The following is a 26,705-nucleotide window of genomic DNA, read 5'->3' on the forward strand; positions in this document are numbered from 1 at the left end:
GGAGCCCTCCCCTCCTAAAATGGTGGACAGGGCCGCTACCTGTCGCCGGAGTGTATTATGGGACAACCCGTCCTCCAGCCCTTTCTGGAGGAACTCCAAAACATCCGGAACCGTGGCCCTGGCTGGGTCCACCCCCCTTGGGCCACCCCATTTAGCAAAGGCCGTCCAGGTGGCGTTATAGATTCTAATCGTGGACGGCCTTCTAGCTGCTTCCAAAGTAGCTATGACCCCCGATGACAACTTCCTTCCCATTAGCAGTCCCCTTTCAAAAGCCACGCGGTCAGATGCAGCCACTGCGGCTCCGGGTGAAGTAAGACCCCTTGACACAGTACGACCTCCTCTGGTGGAATCCTCCAGGGGTCCGTGACCGAGAGCTGGACCAGGTCTGCGAACCACGGTCTCCTCGGCCAGTATGGGGCTAATAGAATGACACAAGCCCTCTCTGTAACTACCTTCCGGATGGTTCTGGGAATTAGGGGAAGGGGGGGGAAGGCATAAAGAAGACCCGGAGGCCACCGGGTTCTGAGGGCATCTGCACCTTCTGCCGCTGGAGTCTGGAACCGGGCGAAAAATCTCGGTAGTTGTGCGTTGCCAGGAGAGGCAAACAGGTCTACCCGGGGGGTGCCGAATCTGAGGCAGATCTTCCGAAACAACTCTGGGGCCAGCTGCCGCTCTCCGTTGTCCAGAGTCGCTCGACTCAACCAGTCTGCCTGGTGGTTGGACTCTCCCGATATATGCTCGGCTATGATCGAGGCCAAGTGTCTCTCTGCCCATAGGCCCAATGTCTGTGCCTCCCGCCACAGGGCACGGGAGTGGGTCCCCCCTTGCCGGTTGACATGAGCTTTCGTCGCTACATTGTCCGTGAGCAGGAGGACGTGTCGCCCCTGCAGATGACGATGAAAAGTCCGGAGGGCCAGTCTCGCAGCCTTGAGCTCGAGCCAATTTATATTGTGACAGAGGTCTGAGGCAGTCCAATGTCCTTGGGCCATGTCGGACCCCATCACGGCCCCCCAACCGAATAAGCTCGCGTCCGTCGTGACTGTTACTCTCTCCGGCTCCCAAATTGAAGCCCCCTGTCGCAGTGCTGGGGACATCCACCACCTGAGAGAGAGTCTCACCTCCGGCGTTATGCGGAGCGGTCGCAGAGAGTTGCTCAACATCCTCTTTTGGGCTGGTATCAAGGCCCACTGGAGGGGACGCAGGTGTAGGCGCGCCCAGGGAACTATTCCTATACAGGACACCATCTTCCCCAGGAGACGGGATAAGGTCAGGGTGGAGACAGACCTCTTTGTCCTGATGGATGTGATCAACTGTCTCAGACTGGTCAGACGGTCTTGGGATAGGCGAACCCTCCCTGACTCGGAATTGATAACTGTCCCTAAATGCAGAATCTGTCTGGAGGGGGACAGGTGGCTCTTGGGAAAATTTATTGAGAAACCTAGTGCCTGGAGCCATTGGATGGTTAGCTGGAGGTCTGCCCTGGCTCTGGGAAGGGACCCTGCCTGGACCAGGACGTCGTCCAAGTAGCACTGGAGCCTCACCGGAATAGATCTCAGGTAGGCCGCCAGTGCCGCCAGGACCTTGGTGAACGTCCGAGGGGCCGAGGCCAGGCCGAATGGAAGGGCCCGGTACTGAAAATGTTGGCCCTTGTGGGAGAATCGCAGGAATTGACGGTGAGCTCGGAGAATGGGGATGTGAAGGTAGGCCTCCGTCAGATCTACCGAGGCCATGTAATCCCCTTTTCGAATGCCCTGTAAGATTGACTTCAGGGAGGCCATCTTGAAACGCCTGTAAACTAGGTACTGATTCAGGCGCTTCAGGTCGAGGATTGCTCTCCAACCCCCCGAGGTCTTCGGGACTACAAAGAGATTTGAATAGTAGCCCCGTCCCCTCTCCGGCTCCGGAACAACCTCCACCGCTCTGATTTCCAGAAGATGGGAGACGGCGAGGTCCATGAGACGACGGCGTTCCGGATCCCGGGATGGGGAAAATACCTTGAAGCGTCTCGGGGGATAGGAGAGGAACTCTAACCTTAGGCCGTGGCGAATGGTCGCTCTGACCCACCCGTCTGATGTGATCTGGTCCCACTTGTCCGCGTACAGCGCCAGGCGGCCGCCTATGGGATGACTCGGATTTGAGTCATTTCCCTCTGCGGAAGGGGCGGCCGCCCCCCCCCCCCCCACGAAAGGGCCGCTTGGATTGGGGCTGGTATCTGGAGCGCTCCTGAAAATTCTGCCTGTTATATTGCCTGTCCTGTCTGTACTGGTGGAAACGGGGCTCCTGGTCCCTGTCATAACTCCTAAAGGAAGGCCTGCGATACGGGTGACTGTGTGTCTCGGACTTCTTGGTGGAGGTAGGCATCACCTTCTTCTTATCTTTATTCTCCACCAAGATTGGGTCTAGAGCAGACCCAAATAGATTGGGACCCATAAAGGGGGCGGCTATTAAATCCCATTTGGCTTTATTATCGATCTGCCAATTTCTTAGCCAAAGAAGCCGGCGCGAGGCCACTGAGGTAGCTAAGGCGCTGGAGCCGAATCGCATGGCATCCAGGGTCGCATCAGCAGAATACTGGCACGCCGCCATTATTTTAGTCAAATCCTGATGGATGAGATCATCCTGGATCGGGATACGATCCTGGAGTTGGCGTAGCCACATCACTGTCGTGCGATTAAAGTACGAGGCGGCCGCCGCCGCCCGCATCACCCATGCGGAAGCCTTGTAATTTTTCCGCAAGGTGAGCTCCGCCCTCTTATCTTCCGGCTTAAGCTTATCTGCCGCATCCCCCGAGACCACCGGGGAAGATGAGACCAGGGCAGCTATAGGCTGATCTATGGCCGGTAGTTGGATGGCCTGCAGGAAGGCCTTCTCCATGTTATAAGCCCGCCTGTCATTGCTGCCCGGAGGGGAAAAATTTGAAGGCCGGGCCCACTGACTAGTGGCTACCTCCAAGAACAGAGGGGGAGCAGGGATCTCCTCTTTATTGGTGGCCGTGTTTGAAAACATCACCATATCTGGATCTCTGGGTGAGGGCACCGTGGGGTCCCCCGTGCCCACCTTGGTAGTTCTCCTCGCTTTCTTTAGAAGGGGCTTAAACATGGCCTGGATGAATAGGTTTGAAGAGGTGGGCTGTTCAGTGGCCGCAGCCTCTTCCTCAGAAAATCCCCAGTCGTCTTGGCGACGAGCGTCCTCCCTAGAAGAGACCTCGCTCATGAGAGAGGGTGAGGAGGCCCTAGATCTGGCCCTGCTGAATGGGGTAATCCTACCATGTCGGGAGGGCCTATCTCTTTGAGCTATTCCCCTGGAAATGGCTGCAGAAATTAAGCGTTTTAGGTTTTCAGGAAGGTGTTCTAGATCTTCCTCATCATACTCAGAGTCATAATCACGTGAGATCGAGTCTCTGTGAGACCTCCTACCCTTGGAGGGGCCAGCAGAGGGGCCCTCTAATGGGTCATTCCTGTCCAGTTCCCTTGTCCCAGGGGAAGTTGGTGGAGGTGGTGAAGCCCCTCGCCCCTCGCTCCTAACCGATCTAGAGGAAGAGGAAGAGGGAGAGGAAGGGCTGAACCCCCTCTTGACAGAAGGGGAGTGACAAGAGGCCTCAGGTCTGGGAGATCTAGAACTAGGCCTGGGATCCCTGGCCTTTTTCTTCTCTGCCCTCTCAATGGCTTTTTCAATAGCTCTGGAACGCCTAAGCTCGTCTCTTTGCAGAGCTCTAGAGGGCCGATCTTCTGCAGAAGGCCTAGGAACTCGAGGCCTGGCTGGGGCCGTGGGGCCTGACTTGTCTCCCTGGGCCTGGGTAGCCGCAGTTTGAGCGGCCTCGGATCGCGCTGCCATCGCCCCACTCACGTGCTCAGAAGAAGGTGTCTTGGGCAGTTGCAGCTTGTAAGCCCCTTGCTGGTGGGAAACGCTCAGCTTGGGCCTTGGATGCCGGTGGCTGCTTGGTTAGGCCTGGAGAATTGAGCTCCACACATGGTCAAAATGGCCGCCGGCTAGAACTATAGTCTGTCTCTTCAGGCGGCCGCTAAAATGGCGCGCGTGCCGCCGCTTGACTCCCCAGCCGTTCTGTGGCTTGTCGACCCAATAGAGGAGATCGCGGCTTGTGGGCGATCCTCCGCCGGTCTTCACGCCCGGCAAAAGCCGCTGGCGCTCCGGTTTTGCTTTCGCGCCGCCGCTGAGGGCACCGCCGACCCGGGAAAGGCGGTGCAGCCGATTTAAATAGCTGCCGGTCTTCACGCGCGGCAAAAAAGGCCGCCGGCGCTGCGGCTTGAGTCAAACGGGTCGTCGGGGGAGATTTACGGGCTGTGAGTCCCCCGGCACGCCCGAGTCACCAGGAATCAGCCGGGAATTTACGAGCTGTGAGCCCCCCGGCACGCCCGAGTCACCAGGAATCAGCCGGAGGAAAGAAATGCCCGCAGGGAGGAGAAGGGATGGGAAGGAGGTCGCTCCGCGCTGCTCTCCCTGCCTATTTAGGACAGCAGTAGCTCGTCCTATTGGGCACAGCTCCAATCCAATTCTATTAATTTTGTTAATTTAGATTATCCAATTGACCAAATAAATCTCAATTTTTGTACTCACAATCACACAGGGAACCAAAAATAAGTCTTTGGACCTTCTTGACTGAGAGGAAACTGGGAGCCAACGGGAGAAGCCGAAGGCTAAGAAGTTTTCTCTCAGTCAAATGGACCAATCAGGCTGTAATAACCCTTCAGTGACACCTCCCTCCACTCTACTGGAAAAATACAGTAGGTAGGTAGGGAGAGAGTAGGTAGGTAGGTGGATGTTTCCAGATGTATTTATCCATGTGCTGGAGAAGGAAATCTGACAACCTGCAGCACCTAAGACTTGTTCTGCTGGCACAGCACTTGATCAATGTAATTCTCATTAATCACTCTAACTAAAGAGCTTTCCGAAAGGAAAAAAATAAGTTTTTGCACTCTGCAAACCTCTCCAAAATGGCCCTTTTTTTCAAATAAAAGGCATGAATAGCCTTTGGGGGGCTTGCAGAGTGCTCCTGGGGGTGGGGGTGGGGCAAAAAAGAGCAAACAATGGTCCATGCATAGCCTTATGGAGGCTTATAGAGTGCTGCTGGGGGCCGGGGGGGCAAAAAAGGTCCATTTTTTGCTCATTTCTGCCCTCCCCAGTGCCCAGGAGCTCTCTGAAAACCTTCATAAGGCTATGAACGGCAATTTTGGTGAAGGGGCGGGGCTTTGGGAGGCAAAAAAATACTGTATTCTATGTATAATACGCACCCAGATTTTCAACCTCTTTTTATTGAGGAAAAATGGTGCGTCTTATACTCCAAAAAATACGTGTTCTTAATGAAATTATACTAAGTGTGGTAACTTTGTTTTCATCAAAGAAAACTTTTTTCTTCATTTGTACATCAACTGTTAAGGACTGTATAGTTATATAAAATCGGTTGCAGATGGAAGGTCCTCCATGCAAATTAATTTCTTAAAATTCAAACCAAGCAGATATCCTTACAAGAAGGCTGCAGTTTAGTGGTTGTGTTTTTTTTGTTTTTAAAAGCAAATGCCAAGAGTGTCTGAATGAGGAATTCAGTCAGGTGAAACCACTGAAGTTTAGAGAAAAATCTCATAAGCTTTCTATAGTAATAATGTGATTAGATTATTCAGATTGCAAATATATGTATGTATGCATGTATGTACGTATGTAATACATACATGTATTCAGTTATATATCGACATCCATTTTGTAGCAGAGAGCCCTTACCCTTTCTCTTATCTGTTGGCTTCTTGACTGAGCCAACAATATGGTCAAAGATTGATAGACATGGAATATCTTCTATAAGAAAGCCTGACAATATAATTCACAGATTACATTAAACAGAGAAATCTTCACGGGTCATATTGTGCTATAACTAAAAACTAAACTGAAGCCTGTTATTATAGCAACTTTAAATATATTTTATTAGCTATTGAGTGCCTTATGGTATAAAACATAGATATTAACTTTTCATTAAGTGTTGCTGCATTGTATTGTATTGCATTGCATTGGGTGTGTTGGAGAGCTGAAAACATCAGTCAGAAGGGTCAGGATACAAAATGGATAATGGCATGCCATTCATACAGGCAACTTTCTAATTCTGGATTTTTTCTTCTTGTCTTTTGGGCAGTTTTGGGGAACTTGTTTTTTATCCTAAGTGTGGTAAGTCTATCTTAGGTCTACTACTAAGGCCTTACATATGCGTAACTTTTTAAAGTTTGTCTTTAAACATTACCTCAACAACGAAGGTTAATCACCATTTTAATACTTTCAAACATTTCTCAATCCCTTTTATTTGGAATTTTCCTTGAAGTGATATAAACTTCCTTTAATAAGGGTAACAGTACTTTTTTTATCAGTATACTGATCATCATTTTGGAAAAAGATCCTTGAAATACATAGTGGATATACTTCCTAAAATATAAATATCCAAGATCCATCATGATACAGTATATACATACAATAAAAATTACTGTAGTATCTGTAAAATCCTAAACAATTTAAGAAACAAATTTGTTTTTCATGAAACACTATTCTTAAGAATAGGTAAATAAATAAGTAGTTCACTATTTCATATCTATAGTTATAAAAGCTAGAAAGGATTCTATGTTGTTAAACATTCATTTTATATCAATCTTTATTTTATTCAGTATATATGTCAACATAATACATATATAAGGCCTAAATGTTGTTTTATAGTCTTTATTTCTAATGTGAGAAAAGAATTTCAGAAGTTCAGCTCTGATCGTTCATGAGCAGGCTAGTGGTATTTTCATCTTGTTAATGATGTTCTGGTTACTGCTCTCTCTACCTTTATGTCCTAGGATGGCCAGATATTTCTCCATTGCAAATCAGATGGATAACTGAATGTTCTTCATTAATGTTTTCCTGCATTCAAAGTAAATTCATTTGAATATGTCATATTTCAACATGTACTTTCCCTGAAATAGTTAGAAATAAGACTAAATAGGCTTTGAACATTTTAAGATAATGTATGCTGATGCTTTTGATAACAAAATCAGTACTTATGAAATACCAACAGCCATATTGTGCTAAACATCTATTTCTATTATAAGATTTACTCACTTGAATTGTTAAACATTAAAACTACAAATTCTTGGAAAACCATAGTTCCATTTTTATTTTCATAGGGGAAAAATCTAATTTTTGTTTCCATGAAAGAGAAATTTTGATCATACGGGATTTAACTTTCTGATGTTATATTGTGCATTTGCAAGGTGACCAAAGGTGTTTATATTCTTTTTTAACACAAAAAAATAATAATAGATGCCTGCATACTTATACCATAAGATAAATAATTCCAAATTCCAAAATAATCAATCACTTTGCTGGAAAATTATTACTATCTTCCTTTGTTAAAAAAAAATCAAATACTGATAAACAGTGCATGTCCTGTAGGTCACAGGTCTCCAACCCCCAGGCTGTGGACCAGCACCACTCTGTGGACTGCCAGGAATCAGGCCAAGCGAGTGGAGTTCCATCCACACTTGCGTGGGATCCAGGCAACAAACGGAACCAGTCCCTGGTGCCCAAGACGTTGGGGGACTACTGGTGCAGATACTTTATCAGAACTAAGCTGAGTCATAAAATCAGATACCAAAAACATACAATATGGAAGTATTTCACATTGTTAAAATGTTGCTTTTGGTCTGCCACTGGAATGGCTGATAAAAGCAAATTGATTGTATAGTATTTTTGCTGTTTATCAACCAGAAAAAATAGAAACATGAAATATGCAGTCTCTTAGGACTTTAGCACTATGGCTTGGCCTATAAAATGGGAAAAGCTGAAAATCTCAAATATTCTCTCCCTTAAACTCTATGGTATGCACAATGGATGACAATCTTTTAGCTTGCCTGGCCACATTGCATGAAGAGGAACTGTCTTGGGCAACATATAAAACAGTGTTGGCAAACCTTTTTAGTATTGAGTGCCGAAACAGGAGCGCACATGCGTGTGCAAGAAATCAGAAGAGCAGCTGCTCAGTACGCGTGTGCACGCTGGGAAAATGATTTTCCAGTTTCTGGCACACGCATGCACACCAGGCAGCTGCTCTTCCAGTTTCTGGAGCTCCTACATTCGTGAAGACCAGCTGGCTGGCGTGCTGGAACCTGGAAGAGCAACTGGTGATTGCTTGTGTACCCAGAGAGATGCCTCTGCATGCAACTTTCGGCACATGTGCCATAGGTTCGCCATCACATTCTGGCCCTTTCTTCCTATCTGCATGTAGCAGCTTGGTAGACTCTCCCTAACCCTCTTTTTACAATTGGTGCTGTTATTTTGATGAGAGGTAAAAATGGGGGAAAAAATGAGATAATTTCTACAGAACCACTTCCTAACATGTTACTATAGATTCAAAGCTCCAGCCATTTCTTTTAGGGAGACACACTAATAAAGGTGATAGAAAGAAAAAAAAGATAAAATAAAAAATCAAATTTTAGCTTCAAATTCTAACATAGAACAACATATTCTGATGGGGAGAAGGATATAGTAAAGGTAGATCAAGGGTTTTGATAAAATAGCTATTTTCAATTGAAAAACAAAGATGCAGCATTGCAGTTCAACCACAAGATGGTACTGGTCACCTACAAACTGCTAATTTACTACACAGTTCAGGATATTATCTCCTCTCTCTTATCAAGAAAAAACATTATTACGAGACACTAAAACTGAATTCATCCCAAGTACTGTATATATTAATTATTGAACAAGTTATACAGAGACATACATAAAAGAAACTGAAAGTCTTATCTAACATTTATAAAACAGAACAAATCAAAATAAATCAAACCTTAATAATAATAATAATAATAAATATTTATTTCTTAGCCGCACCCTCTCCCGAAGGACTCGGGGCGGCGTACAACAAAACATAGGAAATAAATATATAGACAAACATACATATAACAAAAACGTATACCAAGACATATACATATACAAGGAGGAGGTGAGCTGATGAATAAAAACAATTAAAAACACAATGTTTAAAAACCCCTAAAATAATTGAATACAATTAAAATACCCCAAATAAAAAACCCGTCAGGAGCGATATAGTTGGATCAAAGTTGAGCCAGGCCAGCTACTTGAAATAGGTGGGTCTTGAGCTTTACACGAAAGGAGCGGAGGTCAGAGGTATTCCTAATATCCGGGGGGAGGTCATTCCACAGGGCTGGGCCCGCCACAGAGAAGGCTCTACTCCTAGGCGCCGCCCCCCGGCACTGCCTGGTGGACGGCACCTGGAGGAGACCCTCTCTGTGCGAGCGGATTGGTCGCAGGGATATATGGGGCAGAATACGATCCCGCAAGTAACTAGGTCCTGAGCCATGGAGCGCTTTGAAGATCGTTATCAAAACCTTGAAACGCACCCGATAGACCACAGGAAGCCAGTGCAGCTCACGCAGGAATGGTGTCACATGGGAGTACCTAGTACTCCCCATAATTACCCGCGCGGCTGCGTTCTGGACCAACTGTAGCCTCCGGGTGCATTTCAAGGGAAGCCCCATGTAGAGAGCGTTACAGTAGTCCAAGCGAGACATCACCAGCGCATGAGTGACCGTGCGTAAGGCGTCCCGGTCCAGTAGGGGGCGCAATTGGCGCACCAGGCGAACCTGGTGGAACGCCCCCCTTGCCACGGCTGTCACATGGTCATCCATGGACAGCCGGGCATCCAGGAGGATGCCCAAATTGCGCGCCCGCTCCACGGGGGCGAGTTGGATGCCCCCGATGGCCAATGATGGAATTAATTGGCTGAACCGGGGAGCTGGTACCCACAGCCACTCCGTCTTGGAGGGGTTGAGTTTGAGTCGGTTGTCATCCATCCAGACCCATACAGCTTCCACACACCAGGACATCACTTTGACGGCCTCGTTGGGGTGGTTCGGGGTGGAAAAGTACAGCTGAGTATCATCAGCGTACAGATGATATCCCACCCTGAAACCACGGATGATCTCACCCAGCGGCTTCATATATGTGTTGAACAGGAGTGGCGAGAGGACCGACCCCTGTGGTACCCCACAAGTAAGGGGGCGTAGGGTCGACCTCTCCTCCCCTGCCAACACACGCTGCGTCCGGCCAGAAAGGTAGGAGCCGAACCACCGCAAAACGGTGCCCTGGACCCCCAACCCCTCCAGCCGGCGCAGCAGGATACCATGGTCGATGGTATCAAAAGCCGCCGAGAGGTCTAATAGGACCAGGATAGAGGAGCAACCTCTATCTCTGGCCCTCCAGAGATCATCCACCAACGCGACCAAGGCCGTCTCCGTGCTGTGACCGGGGCGGAAGCCGGGCTGGCGCGGGTCTAGATAATCTATTTCTACGTATAGAAAAAAATGTTAGGGCAAACTCCTCTGCTTGTTTTTACTGTTTACCTTAACCTAGTTTCTTAAGATAATTCTAGCTATATTCTCAGAGTTGTTCAGGAGATATTGTTTTCTCAACTCAGGAGCAGGAGCTCCTTGATCCAAACAAATAGAGGTTCCCACTTTTATTCAAAAGATTTAAATCTCATATATTCAATAAAAAGGACGGGATGAGGAAATCTGACTTTTGTGTACAGTGGTATTTTAAAGTTTGGGTACCTACTGTATTTCTAGCCATAAATAACCTTGCTAGCTCTGCTAAAAATTTTGATTAGGAAATTGAAAGTAAATGCAGAACAAAAGTTTGACGTTATTGCTTTTAATATATGCTTTTTATTTTTAAAATAAAAGCTATTTATTTAGTCATGTCACATCCATGAAGCTTCTACAGTTAACTGTGTGGTATTAAGTTTCTGGAAATAGGAGATTCATTGCTGGGCATGGTACAAGGTGTGACAGATATTGGTATGAGTAATAATTATGCAATTATATATTTTACTTCAAATCTATAATTTTGACCAGGTCAATAATAAGAAGGATAACAATATATTAAAAATACAGAATACATAAAAGCAACATGATTTTTTAAAATAAAATATACAACAGTATTCACACGATAAAAGTAATAAGCAGAAGCCAAATACAACTCCTAAAAAAGCACATTCCACTGCTTAGGAATGACACATTGTAGTGTCTTAGATAACAAACAACAGATCTGATCCATCAACTTTCCAGATTCCCAAAATATAGTTTCACTATGGAAACTATGATGGGAAAAAAGAAAAAGAAAATAGCAGTTGAATTTTTGCACAGCCCAAGCAAAGTAACTGATCCAGAAGAATATTAAGCTATTTGTCTCTTCCTCTCTTCCTTACAGCTACAGTAGGATTTCTTTACCAGCATTGTTAGTGATTCCTTACAGTTCACTTTTACCAACTTTCCAACTATTGGAAATAGACAGCAAGAATGCAAAAAATAATAATCAATTTCATTTTTAAAAATCTATCTAAAAGGCAATTTCCTCCTGGAGAAGCTATTATCTTACAAATATCTGACTGCTCCTTAAAAAACTAAAGGCTTGGTATCCTGCAACTGATTACTATATCCTAATATGGAATATCCTAATCCAACTATTGCCTTCCAAAAATCACTCCAAGAAAAAGTACTGAGGTTCCGTATTTGAGATTAAACTAGTTTTAATAAAATAAACATATTTTGATTGTTTATATTACTAACATTTTTATTTTATTATGTACTCTACCTTCTGAAGAAGTCTACAACAATGAACAAAATAATATAATCTTCAATTTAAAAAACATGACAATGACTAAATCCTGTAAAAGACAGCAAGAATGCAAAAATAATAGTCAATTTCATTTTAAAAAATCTGTCTAAAAGGCAATTTCCTCCTGGAGAAGCTATTATCTTACAAATATCTGACTGCTCCTTAAAAAACTACAGGCTTGGTATCCTGCAACTGATTACTATATCCTAATAATGCAAAAGTAAACATTTGTTCTGGCCTTCAGACTCTTAGCATGCTTGCCCAACACTATTCCTACTTTCTATTTCATACCATATCATAAACAAGTAGAGCTTCACTCATAGCCTGAAGCTATGACATAATCTATTGCTATAAATAAAGTATATTCTAAGAAAAAATAATATTCTAGGTTTTCTAGGTATAGATCCAGATAACCCACTTCCTCTCGAACCTTTTGAAGGTACAGTTCTATCACTTCTCAATAAAATTTTAGACCCTCTCCCCCCTTAGGGTGGAAACTGGAGTCTCTTCCAATCCACCTAAATAATCCAGAAGTATATTAGTTCAGTGGTAATGAAAGCCACTGGGTGATATGAGGCTAGGATAGTTGCATCACCAGTTCTAGCTCCATTAGAGATCACTGATAAGCATGAGCAGTTTTGCCTCAGTATTATGCTCTAGACCAGTGGTCGGCAAGCCGCGGCTCGCGAGCCACATGCGGCTCTTTACACACTTTAATGCGGCTCTTCTGCGTGCCGGGCGCCCGCTCCCCTCCCTCCTCTCGGGCACTTCAAAACAAGCGCCCCTTTCCCTTTTTTCTTTTCGACCCACAATGATTGAGGAGGATCCTGAAGTCGGGCGGGGACGAGAAGCGAGGAGGCAGAAAAAGAAACGGAGGCTAAGGAGCTTCCCCCCGTCCCCTCCCAGCAAAAATCTAACCGGGGAGCCGGGCGGGCAGTAGCAAATTAGCCGATCACGCCGCGTGATCGGTTAATTTGCTACTGCCCACGCGGCGTGATCAGCTAATTTGCTACTGCCCGCCCGGCTCCCCAGTTAGATTTTTGCTGGGAGGGGGCGGGGGGAAGCTCCTTGGCCTCCGTCTCTTTTTCTCCCTCCTCGCTTCTTGGGGCTCCACCAATGGGGGAGCAAGGCCCGCCCAGCGCCAGGCTTTGGGCTAACACAGAGGTCTGCAAAGTTGGCTGTTTTAAGACTGGTGGACTTCAATTCTCAGAATTCTGGGAGTTGAAGTCCACCAGTCTTAAGAGCCAATTTTGCAGATCCCTGGGCTAATATGATTGATGCCCGTGGTGGACTTCAATTCTCAGAATTCTGGGAGTTGAAGTCCACAAGTCTTCAAGCTGTCAGGTTTGAAGACCCTGGGTTTTTTTTTTCTAAAGGGTTAGGGGTGCAAGGGTGTTGCAACTTGACAGCTTTAAGACTTGCATGCTTCAATGCCAGAGTTCCTGAGCCAACATGACTGGAGGAGGAATTCTGGTAGTTGAAGTCCACAAGTCTTAAAGCTGTCAGGTTTGAAGACCCCTTGGGGTTTTTTTCCTAAAGGGTTAGGGATGCAAGGATCTTGTAACTTGACAGCTTTAAGACTTGCGTGCTTCAAATGCCAGAGTTTATTGAAACTAAAAACAGTGTACCATCCTATGTATTTTCGGTTTTAAAAATGTGGCTCTCAAAATAAATTTCAATCGTGGTTTTGGCGAGATTTGGCTCAGTTGAAAAAAAAGGTTGCTCACCACTGCTCTAGACTAAAATTTAACTGATAATACAGTTAATTCATTTCCTCCAAAAGAGGAACAAAAGAAGGATGAAGATTGGCAAAACATTGTCTAGTACTACTGGGTCCAGGCCAGAGGTGGGTTGCTTCCGGTTCGGGTGAACCAGTAGTAGCGGTGGCAGGAGGCTCCATCCACCCAGACGCTTCTGCGCATGCGCAAAGCATCGCAAATGCACGAGCAAACCAGTAGTAAAAAAAATTGGGAACCTGCCACTGGTCCAGGCATGGTCTTTTGAGGAGGGGCAGACTATCACCTCCTTTGAAGTAGATGAAAATACCATTCCAGCAAGGAAGCATTTACTATTACTTGAATCCAACTGTGTTCTCAGGAGGCCTTGATCAGCCAGGAAGGAGATTGGCCTAATACACTGGTACCAGAGCTTACAGTCCCAAAGACGCTGATCCATCTTTTCAAAAGCCACATAATCAAATTGAGCCCAGATAATCAGACAAGACTAAGGCCCGTTCATCTCCCTAGGATCAGAACTGCTGGAAGTCAGTTTTGAGTGGATTCTAAAAAAAATGTTTTCAATACGTGCTTGGCATAGTTTTCACAGTGGCCCTAGAAAGGTTTTTCTAACCACTTTCTTATCCAGAAAGGACAGACCACTTGAAAAAAGGTCAGCAGGTGACTATCTGCAGGTTCAACTTCAAAGAAATAGGCATGTTTCACCACCCTTGTTACCACAAGTTAATCCTTAATAAAGGCTCTTACTTTATCTGGTCAGAATCATTCTTCATCTTCCACCAGAGGTAATATAGGCATCTCTTATGCTACTTGATCTCCCACAGTTCCTCTGAGAACCAGGGGTATATCTCGGCTTCAACCACATGGAGACTTTATCAGATCCAATCTAAGGCTGCTTGTTCATGTTAAGCAGTGATTAAGGCCTCGATTGAAGCATAAATCAGAGCTTCAGGAACTACCCCAAGTTTTCTTTGGAATTCTATCAGGTCTTTCAGGTAATTAGGATGGGCTAACTCAGTGCTTCTCAAATAGTGGGGCGGGCCCCCCGGGGGGGGCGAGGCTCCATAAAGGGGGGCTCAGCTCAAATTATTTTATATATTTTTGTTTTGCAGGTTAAAGTTTTTTTTAATATTGTGTTCCTTTAAATCCTGTGCTCCTTTAAATCTTTTCTGCTACAGTTAATAAAGCTATTCTTTGTTGTAAATTGATGCACATTTCTTTCTTTTTTAATTCTCTTATACGTTAATAAGGATACAGTGTTATGCAGAGGTGTACTTATAACAATTTTATAGACAAATGATACTATTTACAGTCGCGCGGGGCGCGCGAAATGTTTTCTTCTTCCTAGGGGGGGCATGACAGAAAATAATTGAGAAGCACTGGGCTAACTGAAGAGCTTGCCCCTTCCCTTGCAGGAGGGGCAGCTTGATAAGCTCCAAAGTTAGTAGGAATTGATTCATCGGTAATTTTAAAATTCAGTGATACCTTTATTTTACAATGAATTTTGTATGCAAATTTCTATAGCAATTTATGTCATTTGCAATAACATTATTACACAAATTTGTCATTTCTATAATGAAAATTTGAATAAAAAATTGTCATTTGGGTAAATTATGAAATTGACAAAATTCACATGATGTAAATTGCATCAATGCTCATACTGTTGGCCTCGTGTAATTGACAGAAAATTGTTATGATGAATGAACAGTCAGAATAACAGACATCCTTCCTTATAAACTGGTCTTTTAAATCAAGATTTCACATTTGTTGCTTGCTTTAAAGTTGACTTTACATACACTAAGAACTTAGAAAACAAACAACCTATTTTTTACCCACAAATCCTAAACTCAGGTTGAAGGTTCATTCTCTGAGCTTATGGGTTGGTTTCCGAACGTTTCATTACCAAGCTAGGTAACATCTTCAGCAAGGTTTAGGGAATGTCAGTGTCAGTATTCCTTCTGTCCTAAACTCTGCTGAAGACATTACCTAGTCTGGTAATGAAACATTCAGAAACCCACCCACAAGCTCAGATAACGAACCTTCACCCTCACCCTATGCCCGAGCTACAGATATTCACCACTATTGCAAATCCTAAACTATTTCAAAAGTACACTCATTTTTAGGTGTACTGTCATCTACAGTTTTTAATCTTACAATTCAATATCTTTAAAATACATTTTAATAAATATGAAAAACAAGAACGATAGAAAAGCATGTCATACCTTCATCTACAGAGGCTTCGCTACTATACCCATCATACTCTGCAGACAAAGGGCTATATTTTTGTCTGGTTTCCCAACAATAATTTTTCTGTTGTCTACTGTTGCCTGCTGGTGGCCATGAACTCTGGGTTCTTGACAAGGCTTCATGGTATTTACCCAGTGCCTCATCTTCACTCTCCGATGATGAACCATGCTGGTCTTTATTTATATATAAATTATCTATTTTGGGAAAAGAGAAAAAAAATTAACAGATGGTGCCATCCTAAAGTTATATTTAGTTTATCACTGAGAATCTTAAATATCAAAATAACCTGACAATCAACATAAATTTATTCATTTATTATTTATGTTAATGTTTCAGACAGCACAAAACGTCTAACAAAGAAATAATCAGGTTCTCAATAATTAAATCCCTTGTGTTTTCTTTTATCCCATCTAAGGATTTCACTGAATTCTCATTTTTCTTTCTAAAAATCTATGTATCAGATTTATAAATAACATTGAAACAAGCTGTTTACATTATTCTGTTTGTTGGATACATACCCTTATTAAAAAAAACATGTTTTTCTTTTTGAGCAGAAAACCTCAGTAAGATCAGATTCTATTAATATTTGAAAAGAAGATCACAAGAAAATTGCAAGATTGCAAGTTAGATTGGGAAGTCAAAAAATATAGTGGAAGAAAACAATAGGAAATCGTTCTATATTGTTGCTATGCAGATTAATGGATGATTCCAAGAAGTTATCAGGAGTTGTGTCTAAAACAAGTCTTTTTCTTAACAAGCATTATGACATCATAATTTCTATGTTGGTGGTTCTCTTTTATTATTATTTCTGAAGATTCCCACAAGTGGTTCTTGAGTTACGACCATTCATTCAGCAATTGTTCAAACTTAATTGTTCAAACTTTAATGGTTTAACTACAGATACTTACACCCATCCCCAAAGTCATGTTGTTGTAGCATCACTGTGGACATGTGATCAAAATTCAAGCCCTTGGTAGTCCCCTCACACTTATGACTGCACAGGTGCTTCAACTTCCCACACCCACCTACTTCACCCCATTTCTGGCCTTTTGCTCCCCCGCACTCCACTACCCATGCCTCCCTGTGTTCCACTGCCCCAGTTAACCAAGCATATCCAGCCATGCTCTTTATGAGACAGCAATTGGCCATGTGAGGCCTTCTTCCCATTATCATATACTGCAGTTTCTTCATGAGATCGGGAAGAAGGCCTTACATAGCCAACACCTCATGAAGGGCCAGACCAGGAATGCTTTGTGAACTATGGAAAGTATTATTTTTATTAAATATAATGCATACAAAGATCAAGAAAAACAGAGGAAAAGTGGGAAAATTTAATAACTAGTACTTAAGAAAATAGAAATTTTCATACAGAAAAATGTTTTCAAACCTTAGAGATATATCAGTATATTATGCAAATCAACATTCAGAAATTGTATACGTTAGCAAGAATAAAACACAATTTAGATAATCGTTTTTTTCATTGACTCTCTGATCCTCTGTTGTTGCCTGAAAATCTCTCAAAACCTCTCATCATCAGATTAAGATGTATATTACTTTGGATTCGAACACAAAATGATATTTTTGGAGTATTTTGGGAACATGAATGGTACCATTCCTTAAACAAAATGCATCTTCTTTTGGAATGTTTCCAGCATCTTTTTCTACAAAAACATTGCTTATTTTGAGGAGTGGCAGGAGACAGATATTACATGTGTGCTGCTGCATTACTCTGAAGCACCTTTTTGCCTTCAAATCCAAATATTACATAGTCTTATTAGAGAGCCCTTTGAGCCACAGGGATAAAATTTGGAAGTGGTGAAAGAAGAGAAGGAGACAGCTTCTATATATATAATATATATAATAATATATATAATAATGTATTATATATTATATAATAAAATATATAATAAAAAGAATTGTTTTATAGATAAATGATTTCCATAAAACACCTAAGAAGTATGTAGTAAAAGATCCAGGAAAGGTTGAACATATAAAAATTATGACTATGATATGACACCTCACCTTTTTCTGGTGTCTTCTTACTACTCACTTCTTTTAAAAAACTTTCTGAGTACTTAGTCTTTTCCTTTTCACTTTTCTTTGAAAGTTCAGATGTTACATTTTCTTCCTGCTTTGTCACAAGTGTCTTGTATTTCTTTCCTTTTACTTGATGAAAGCGGTTTAGTTTTTCAGATTTTGAGTCTGGCAGTTCTAGTGTTTGTTCCTCAGTTTCTTCCATACGCCTGAATGAAATACTGTGTACTTCTTTAGTGTTTTTCAAGTCAAGTTCTGTTGGTTTTTGTTTTATTTTTTCAGACAAACTTTCATTAGATTCGTTTGATACAGTATGTGACTGTCTATCAGGTTCTTGATTAAGAAATTCTTCTGGCTTATAAGTACTGTAATTCTCTCTACTATTTTTTGATATATGTTTTTCTAAGTAATTAATTTTGCATTGAGCATGTTTTACATGTGTCTCACAAATTTTTGTCTCATTAAAAAAATTCTTTGGTTCATGAACATTTTGCTGAGAATCTACTTTGCCTTTATTAGGACAAAACTCCCTACCATCATTTGTACATTTTTTTGAAGAAGCACTCTGACTTTGTTTTTCTTCAGGTACACATTCTTCTGTCACAAAATGTTCTTTAAAGTTATTTAGTGATGTTATTTTTTCATCTTTGTCTAATAGAGGTTTATCTTCTTGCACTGTAGTTGTGCTTTCCGTCTGAAAATTGCTGAACATGTTTGTTACCTGCTCTGCAACAGAGTCAGCTACTGTGTAGCTGACATCACCAACCACACCAGTAAAATCATCTACAGCATTGGTTAATGTGTCAACCAGAGAAGACACAGAAGGAAGATTCAGATTTTGTTGCAAATGTTTGAAAAATGACATATTTCAATTCTATATTAATAAATTAATATTACAAGAAAATTACAATATTGTGAATGTCTCCCTCCTACAATTTATTTACCTTTAATTAAAGGGCAATTAACATTAGTCTTCTGATTTTATTTTCTTAAATGTAATAAACAAGAACAAATATTTTCTTTATGAAGCCAGAATCATTCCTTTTCTAGGATTCTTATAATATTATAGTAAAATGTGAACTATTTATAATCAGATATTGAAAATATTGAAAATATTGGATTTTATTCTACACCTGCAAAGGAAAATTTTAAATATTTAAATAATATATCAAAACGAATATGTTTTGGGCTAGTACAAATCAATAATCAATCATATACATCCCCAGCCTTTTTCTAGTTTAAAGAATTTATATAGCCTAACATAATTCCATTCCAGATTGCAAACATTATAGAGCATAGATGTGATCTAAAGAAATCTAAACAAAAAAAGTCTAATTTAAATTAATGGATTTATCTAATTTCTGGTTGCACTCAACGTAAATAAAAGGCAAAACCCATCCACCCTACTCATCAATTAGATGTTTTGTTACACTGCATCAACATCCAGGTTAGGGGTATGATGGTGCACTCAGTAGTCAGAAAGGCCAGTGTACCAGAACAGAAATAACTCAGTAACTAATCTTAGCTTCAGCTGGATAGTATAAATATAATCTTTATTGTCATTGTACTTAAATACAGCGAAATTGGTCTCTTCCACCTCTAGCTTTTTATATTGAGGAATCTCATATATGTTGGAAAAGACATTTGTTTTGCTATATATTAGCATGATGATATAATTTATTAATTGTATTTAGGAAAATGTTTTTCCCAATGTTTTAAAAGCTTCAACTAAAAAAATAATTTCCCTAAATAAATAATTATAACCAATCACTACAGATACATTAATTAAAATATTTATGAATTTACCAGATATGTGAATAGAAGTTTCCTATGTCTTTCAAAATCATATGTTGCAGAATTTTATACTTACGCGGTTTGTCCTGTGAATTTTTTCTGGCAGTGTAATGGGAGTTGAGGTCTGGGAGGCCTCCAATATTTTCAAAACACATCTTTTTGTTAATATACAGAAAAAGAATCAACAGCAAGATGATAAGTACCCCAACTGCTGATAAAAATCCAACTGCCTCAGGAGATACTAGAAGAAACAAAACCATAATCAGAATGCAAGAATAACACCATTTATAATAATCAGATTATCACTTCTCACCCTAAATTATATGCAAGTAGTCCTCAACTTATGATCATACTTGAACCCACAATTTTGCTCCTAAGTCATGATGGTCATGAAGAGGGTCACCATGTGGACATGCTCAATTTTACAATATTTTGCAGTAATTATTAAATAAACACCATGATTGTTAAGTGAATCTATTGATCAGGCTTAAGGCTGACTCAGGCTTCCATCCTTCCGAGGTGGTAAAATGAGGACCCAGATTTTAGGTGGCAATATGCTGACTCTGTAAACCACTTAGAGAGGGCTGTAAAAGCACTATAAAGTGGTATATAAGTCTAAATACTACTTCTATTATGGGGCAGTTTTCCCAGAAATCAGAAATAAATGCCAGTTTCCAGCAAAATTATCATGCAGGTAGTCCTCAATTACATTCAATGACTGTTTAAATTACAGTGGTGCTGAATGAAGGAACTTACAACCATTACTTGAAATTATGGCCACTGCAGTGCCCCTGCAGCCACATGATTACGATCTGGGTGTGTGGTTGTGCACTTACAATAGGTTGCTAATCTCTCTGTGAAAATGTGATTAGCATTCGTGAATTTTCCCTTCTGGCTTCTTCAGAAAGTCAGCTGAGAAGCCAGCAGGGAAGGTTTCAAGTTGCTTTCTTTTTACAGCACAGTGTATCAGCTCCCTTCCCCACTGTGGGCTAGAAAATCCAGGGAGGATAGGTCAATTGCTATGCTGCTCCAGAAAAAATGAAACTCTCCTAGTATCATTTATCCAGTGCATTACAACAGCTCCCCACCCTGGACTAGAAAGAAAGAAAGGAGAGGAAAGTACTGGGCTAGAGAAAGTTAACTCAACTCACTGTGATCCAAAGCTTCCTCCCTCCAGCCCAGCACATTGATTCTGTGCCTACAAGGGAGTTGCCTATTCTCTTTCAAAAGGCAGCTCTTTTGCTCCATTTTTTAGCAATTTTTAGTAATTGAGCAAAGCAATTACATGGATGCTTCACTTCATGACTTCAATTACCTACAACTGTAATGGGCAGGCTCCATTACAGTACCAAGTCTAGGATTACCTAATTGTGATCATGATTCTTGAAGCAGCCATAAATATGGGCCAGTTGCCAACAGCTCAACATGTGATTATGTGACAGAAGAGGGCACCCAAATATTGGAACTTTGAATCCAGTGTCATGAAGGCTTTGGATTCTGAGTCTGACAATGATACGGAGCTAGCTCTTGAGATATCTATGAAAGATGAGCAGTTGACGCCAGTTGAACAGCCAATTGACCAGGGTTCTGAGGCCAACACACCAGGCTGTTCTGAGGAGCTTGGAGTTAGGGCTGATATCAGAAACAATCCTCAGTTACTCCAACTCTTTGTGTCTTGCCTCGTTTTGCCTCACCTCATTTCTTTGTCTTGTGCTTTTGGGAACTGACCAGTCACAACCTCTTCTATGCCTTCAATTCCAGAACCATTTGACCCCTTTTGTGCTGACTCCCTGGAACTTGGAATTCTTTATCCAAGTTGCTAGACTGGTGGGAATTTTGTTACCAGCATTGGCACATGATTTTTTGTTACATTATAACTAAAAGACTGCAATTGCTTCTTGTGTGCGTGTGCTTGGCCTGCGACAGGGCATCTGGGTCATAAGTAGCTTTTTCGGAGTGCATTGCAACTTAAAATGGTAGCTCAGTCATACATTGACGACTAGCTGTAGGATCTACTGTATAATTTTAAAACTTAAATCCGACTTCACTACCAATCAGTGACAAATTTCTGACTCTTATTTTAGAATGCTATCAATGATTTCTGCATATAAATTATATCACTGAAGGCAAAATGTCTCTTCCAATGATCCCAAAGATTAATTGTAGTCAAACGTTTTGCATCATGCCAGGTCTCCAAACCAATTTCCTGTATTTCTATGTGGTTTCCGCAGTTCTCAGTGCTGTACAGCACCAGAGAAACAGCAAGTAGCAATCTTGGGACCATTAAAACTAACAAGATAGTATGTGAAATTGTATTTGGATCTGTTCAGGAAGGAGAGAAATGTTTGCTAACCTTTGCTGAAAGCAGTGGTTAGAGTGCAGTACTACAGGCTACTTCTGCTGACTGCCAGCTTACTGCAATTTGGCAGTTCAAATCCCACCAGGCACAAGGTTGACTCATCCTTCCATCCTTCCAAGGTGAGTAAAATGAGAACCAGATTGTTGGGGGCAATATGCTGAATCTATAAACTGTTTAGAGAGGGTTATAAAGCACTGTAAAGCGGTATGTAAGTCTAAGTGATATTGCTATTTAGTTCCTATGCAAGTAGTCCTTGCTTACCAATGGCAATTAGGACTGCATCACAAAGTGCCCTGTGACCACTGAATTACAATGGCAGTTGTAGCATTCCTGTGGTCATCATTAGGCAAGTCCTGAGTGGCCATTAGGAAAAATGGCACATGACTGCTTTTTGGAACCTCCTGCCATCTTCCCATTGTCTTTGCTTGACAGAAGCTAACAGCCAAGGTTGCAATCACATAAACACAAGGCAGCTGCCAAGCATTTGAAACCTGATCATGTGACTGCAGGGATATTGCAACAGCTGCAACCACAAGGACCAGTCATAAGTCTCCTCAATCAATGATTACACTGATTTATTAAAAATGACTACCTGTATAACGTCTCCCAATCTGAGAGAAAAGGCTTCTGAAGCCACAGGATTCATGGACTGTGGAAATATTTTTGGGGGGAAATTCAACAATTTTTAATTTTTTAAAAAATGTTTTATGTGATCATAAATCCAAGATTTACTCAATGGCCTGTTATTGCCCATTGTATATATAGATGGTAGCAGTAGTTAAGGATTATTTGAAGCATTTAAAACTGAGGTGTCAACTTTTTGTTGTCATTTGAAAAACAAAGCTGAATTTTGATTCATTTACTTAGCTAAAATTAAATATAATTAACATAATTACTCTCCAAACAAAGAAATCATCCTCTTTCATATTCCAAGTTATAATTTGATAAAAACACTTGAGATTTCTGAGATCCATATTCAAAACTTTTGTAGCTGTATGTAATACTGGATCCTTAAGTTATAGATCTCTGCCCTACAACGTAGGAATGCATTTTTCCATATGACATTTTCTTTCATATTTACGAAGGAACTTTGCTTCATATTCTTTTTCTATTAGACAGGCAGTGACAAATTATAAATGGCAGGACTTTTCATTATCATTTGTAATATTATTGTTTTTCCCCACAATAGTTAAAGTGATCTGAATACATTACACAGTTTGTAACATATATTTTTAAAAAAATGAATACAACCATTTTTAAGTTTGATTTAACTGGAAATCAAGTGAATTATCTTAAAAACATTAAGAGCACAAATATGATTTCACTCCTTTCACTTTTGCTAGAAGCTTGGCTCCAGTTTAACCAGAATCAATTATTTTTTTACTACTAACAGTTGTAACAGATATATAAATGAGGTTAGGAGGGTTTAAACTTAAAGGGTTTAAGTTTAAATCTAATCCTTTTCTCATGAGAAACTGACACTCTGGGATAATCTTACTTTGAAAGTGGCAGGAAAACAACAAAAAAACTGTACTAATATTCTGGATTAGCTAACGATTAAACTATCTTTCAAAATAGTCACTATTGCAGAGTGTGCTCCTATCAGTAAATACAGGAGTACTGTTCATCACAATCAGGGATTAAATCAGCATTGATATTATTATACAAATCATATTTAATGCAATCAGAATATTAATTACAAACCTGGAATCAAATATATTTACCTGTCCTTTGAATAAACCCTTTATCTAATGCTATTTAATGGGGTTAAGGGAATACAGGAAAGAGGATACAAGTTTAAGCATCATCTAGACCAGTTTAATGACAAATGTATAACTTTGGAAATTATCTATCTTGTATCAATTTGCACACTTGGATCATCTTTAAGGAGTATAAACAACCTTTATATAGAAGACATGACTTTATATTAATACACTTAATAAATCTACAATTGAGTTGAAAAATGGCATCAAGCAGCATTTCTATTTCAAATAAAGAATGAGGTACAGTACAGTATATTATGCTATATACTACCTCAATACAGTGTTAAGTATTTAAGTTGACGCAAATGAGACAGAAACAGTATTAATTCATTACAAAAAGAAATATCAACTTAAATGCCAGGAATTGATCCTAATTATAAAGATGACATCTACAGTGACATTCTAAATAATTATTCAAAATTGCATCTTGAAAGCTATTAAAATTTTAAATGAATGATACATTTTCTAACTATTATCAATCCTTTAAACATTTTTTCAAGACTGAATAGTGTGATTTATATCATTGTTAATGCGTATAGAACTACTAATACTTACTTTAAAATTTACTAAATTTTACTATATATTTTTTCATTTGCAAATTTAAAAAACAGAAAACATATTCCTTTACCACAAAATAAGTATTTCTTTCGCACTTAAAATTTCAACTGTACTTCAATACAGACCAAGAAATATTATTTAGCAAGATAAAATAGATATAATTACATCTGTAATGTTTTCTTAACTTACATAAAGCATTGACTCACAATTTCTAATGGCATATGGCGTTGTATATTTATCTCACTGCATGTCATTGATAGCTTAATTATTAATGATGTCAGTGAAATGTTATCTACCTTGTGTACAAATGAAATCAATATGGGCTTTATCTGAAACCCATCATAGCTAATTAATATACTTATGCTTTCAAAGTAAATTCAATTTGAAGTTAAAAATAACTAATAAAATCATTAAAGAAGAAATCCAGCAATTGCCAAGTGTAAATGCAAGCACTATTTATAGCAGGAGAAAAGCTCAAATTTGGTACATTTTTTTCTTGTCGTGCAATCAACAAGCTGAGGGAATCACAATTCTAGAAAGAAGTGGTGGCTATCTGTGTCTTGATATGTAAGTGATTAATCTGGTCTTGGGCTAACTTCTAACACTGATGTGGCTTCATTGCAACTTGCTATTGAATTGAGGCATTAGGCTAAGTTGAAAATATGAGATGATAGGTCACAACAGGCAGTCCTGAAAGGAAAGCCTCCATAATGGGCCAAGGGTCATGAAGACTGGTACGGAAGCAAATTGTCACTATTTCTCTGGACATAATGTAAGCACTATTATGTCCTCCTCCATCACCTGCAACTAAAGAAGCCCTTATTAAAAAATGGTAGCACACCCATCCATAGATGACAGGGTTCTCACAATGTTAGGAAAATAGCATTAGCCCAAAATCCATTTCTCACAGGTCATGATGAGCATTGAGGTACTAAATATCAATGAGCCAGTGCAGAGATTTCAGAATATAAAATGAGATATTCTTTTCTTGTCCCTCTAGATTTATAATCTCTCAACTCTGGCAATATACATAGATGATAATGGTAAGAACAGCATAATTAAAAACTAAGCGAAATAAAACCAAAAAAGTATCAAATTCAAATATACAAAAATGCAAATTACTGACATTAAAATGAAGACAGTTCTAATTCTAAGGGAACAGTAAATACCAAATAAATAACCACTTTGTAATAAAAGTAATAGAAAAACTAGAGCTTAGAAAACCTAATATATATATAATTAAATCAAGTAAAAATCAAATGATATATAATAGTGTTTACTACTGCTTTATTTATTTATGCTAAAGCAATTATGAAAATAGTCAAAGAGATTCCCAATATGTCTTATTTAAAAATCTAAAGTGCATTTGTATTGTGAAAAGGCATGTTTTTCTATGGTAAATGTTTTTTAGACATTTCAGGAATCAGCCATTAGATGGCATTAGAAGTCAACTAGGAATTCAAAAGGCTTCAACCTACACTTTAATTTTTTCCCCAGTTCCTCTAAATTACTGGAACATTCCTCTTAATATTGGGCAAAATGAAGTAAAAATTAATAAACATTATTTTGGGAAAGGAAAGATTTATTTATTTGCTTAGATCCCACTAAGCAATCAATAAGTCTTAATGTTGCAGGATTCAATCTGGGTCAGTCACCGGGACCAGAGGTTTTGACTTCTGAGCTTTTGGACTCATGCTGGAGACCATCCTCAGGGAACTTCTCTCTAGCTAGTCCAAAAGCTCAGATGTCAAAACCTCTGGTCCCGGTGACTGACCGAGATTGGATCATACAACGTTATCCTAAGACACATATATTCACCTTCATTTGTAAGTCTTAATGTTTGCTATCCTACATAAATTTATCTGGAAATATGTTCCACAAAATTCAATAGTATTCATTCTGATTAGATCTATTTGTTTGCAGTGTTTAATTTTGAATGGATTATGACTATATAATCCTGCAATGTAAACTTAAATAATAATACAATTGAACATAATGGCGGTTGAGATCCCCAGGCTTTTGGTCATGGGGGACTTCAACCTGCCATCGACGGGAGCAGCATCTGAGGTGGCTCGGGAGTTCATGGCTTCCATGACAGCCATGGGCCTGACCCAATTAATTCAGGGCCCCACACACGAGGGCGGTCACACACTGGACCTTATTTTTGTATCTGAACAGTGGACGAGTGATCTGGGAATAGGGGACTTAGTCATTACTCCCCTGTCATGGTCAGATCACTCATGTCTCCGGCTCGACTTCCCTTCCGCTACCCCCCACCGCGAGGAGGCGGAGCCAGCCTCTCCAAGCTGGTACCGCCCCAAGCACCTGATGGAACCGGATAGGTTCCAGACGGAACTTGGGCCACTACCTGTAGCCCTGACCCGCGCTCGGTCGGAGGACCTAGTGGCCGCCTGGAATACGGCGGTGGCTGGGGCCTTGGACCGGGTTGCGCCTTTGCGACCTCTCCTGCGGCAGCGATCCACCCGAGCTCCTTGGTATACCGAGGAGCTAAGGGTGATGAAGCGCCATAGGAGACGTCTAGAG

At 40.8% G+C, this 26,705-nt stretch overlaps 1 protein-coding gene across 4 annotated transcripts in view; it reads right to left on the reverse strand.

Annotated features, from left to right (window-relative positions):
* Positions 1-26,705, reverse strand: part of SYT14 (synaptotagmin 14) — a 97,381-nt gene that overhangs the window by 52,924 nt on the left and 17,752 nt on the right. For 2 of the 4 annotated variants that reach the window (XM_081941125.1, XM_081941126.1), the window contains exons 3-4: positions 19,558-19,722; positions 15,629-15,847 (exon numbers count right to left, since the gene is read on the reverse strand). In XM_081941125.1, the coding sequence (XP_081797251.1) occupies positions 15,629-15,847; positions 19,558-19,722 (384 nt within the window). Of the gene's footprint in view, positions 1-15,628; positions 15,848-17,675; positions 18,568-19,557; positions 19,723-26,705 lie in introns of those variants that run through there. The other 2 variants (XM_081941124.1, XM_081941123.1) reach the window with 1 other exon arrangement.

The sequence above is a fragment of the Natrix helvetica genome, assembly GCF_964273705.1.
Source record: "Natrix helvetica genome assembly, chromosome: 2".
NCBI lineage: Eukaryota > Metazoa > Chordata > Lepidosauria > Squamata > Natricidae > Natrix > Natrix helvetica.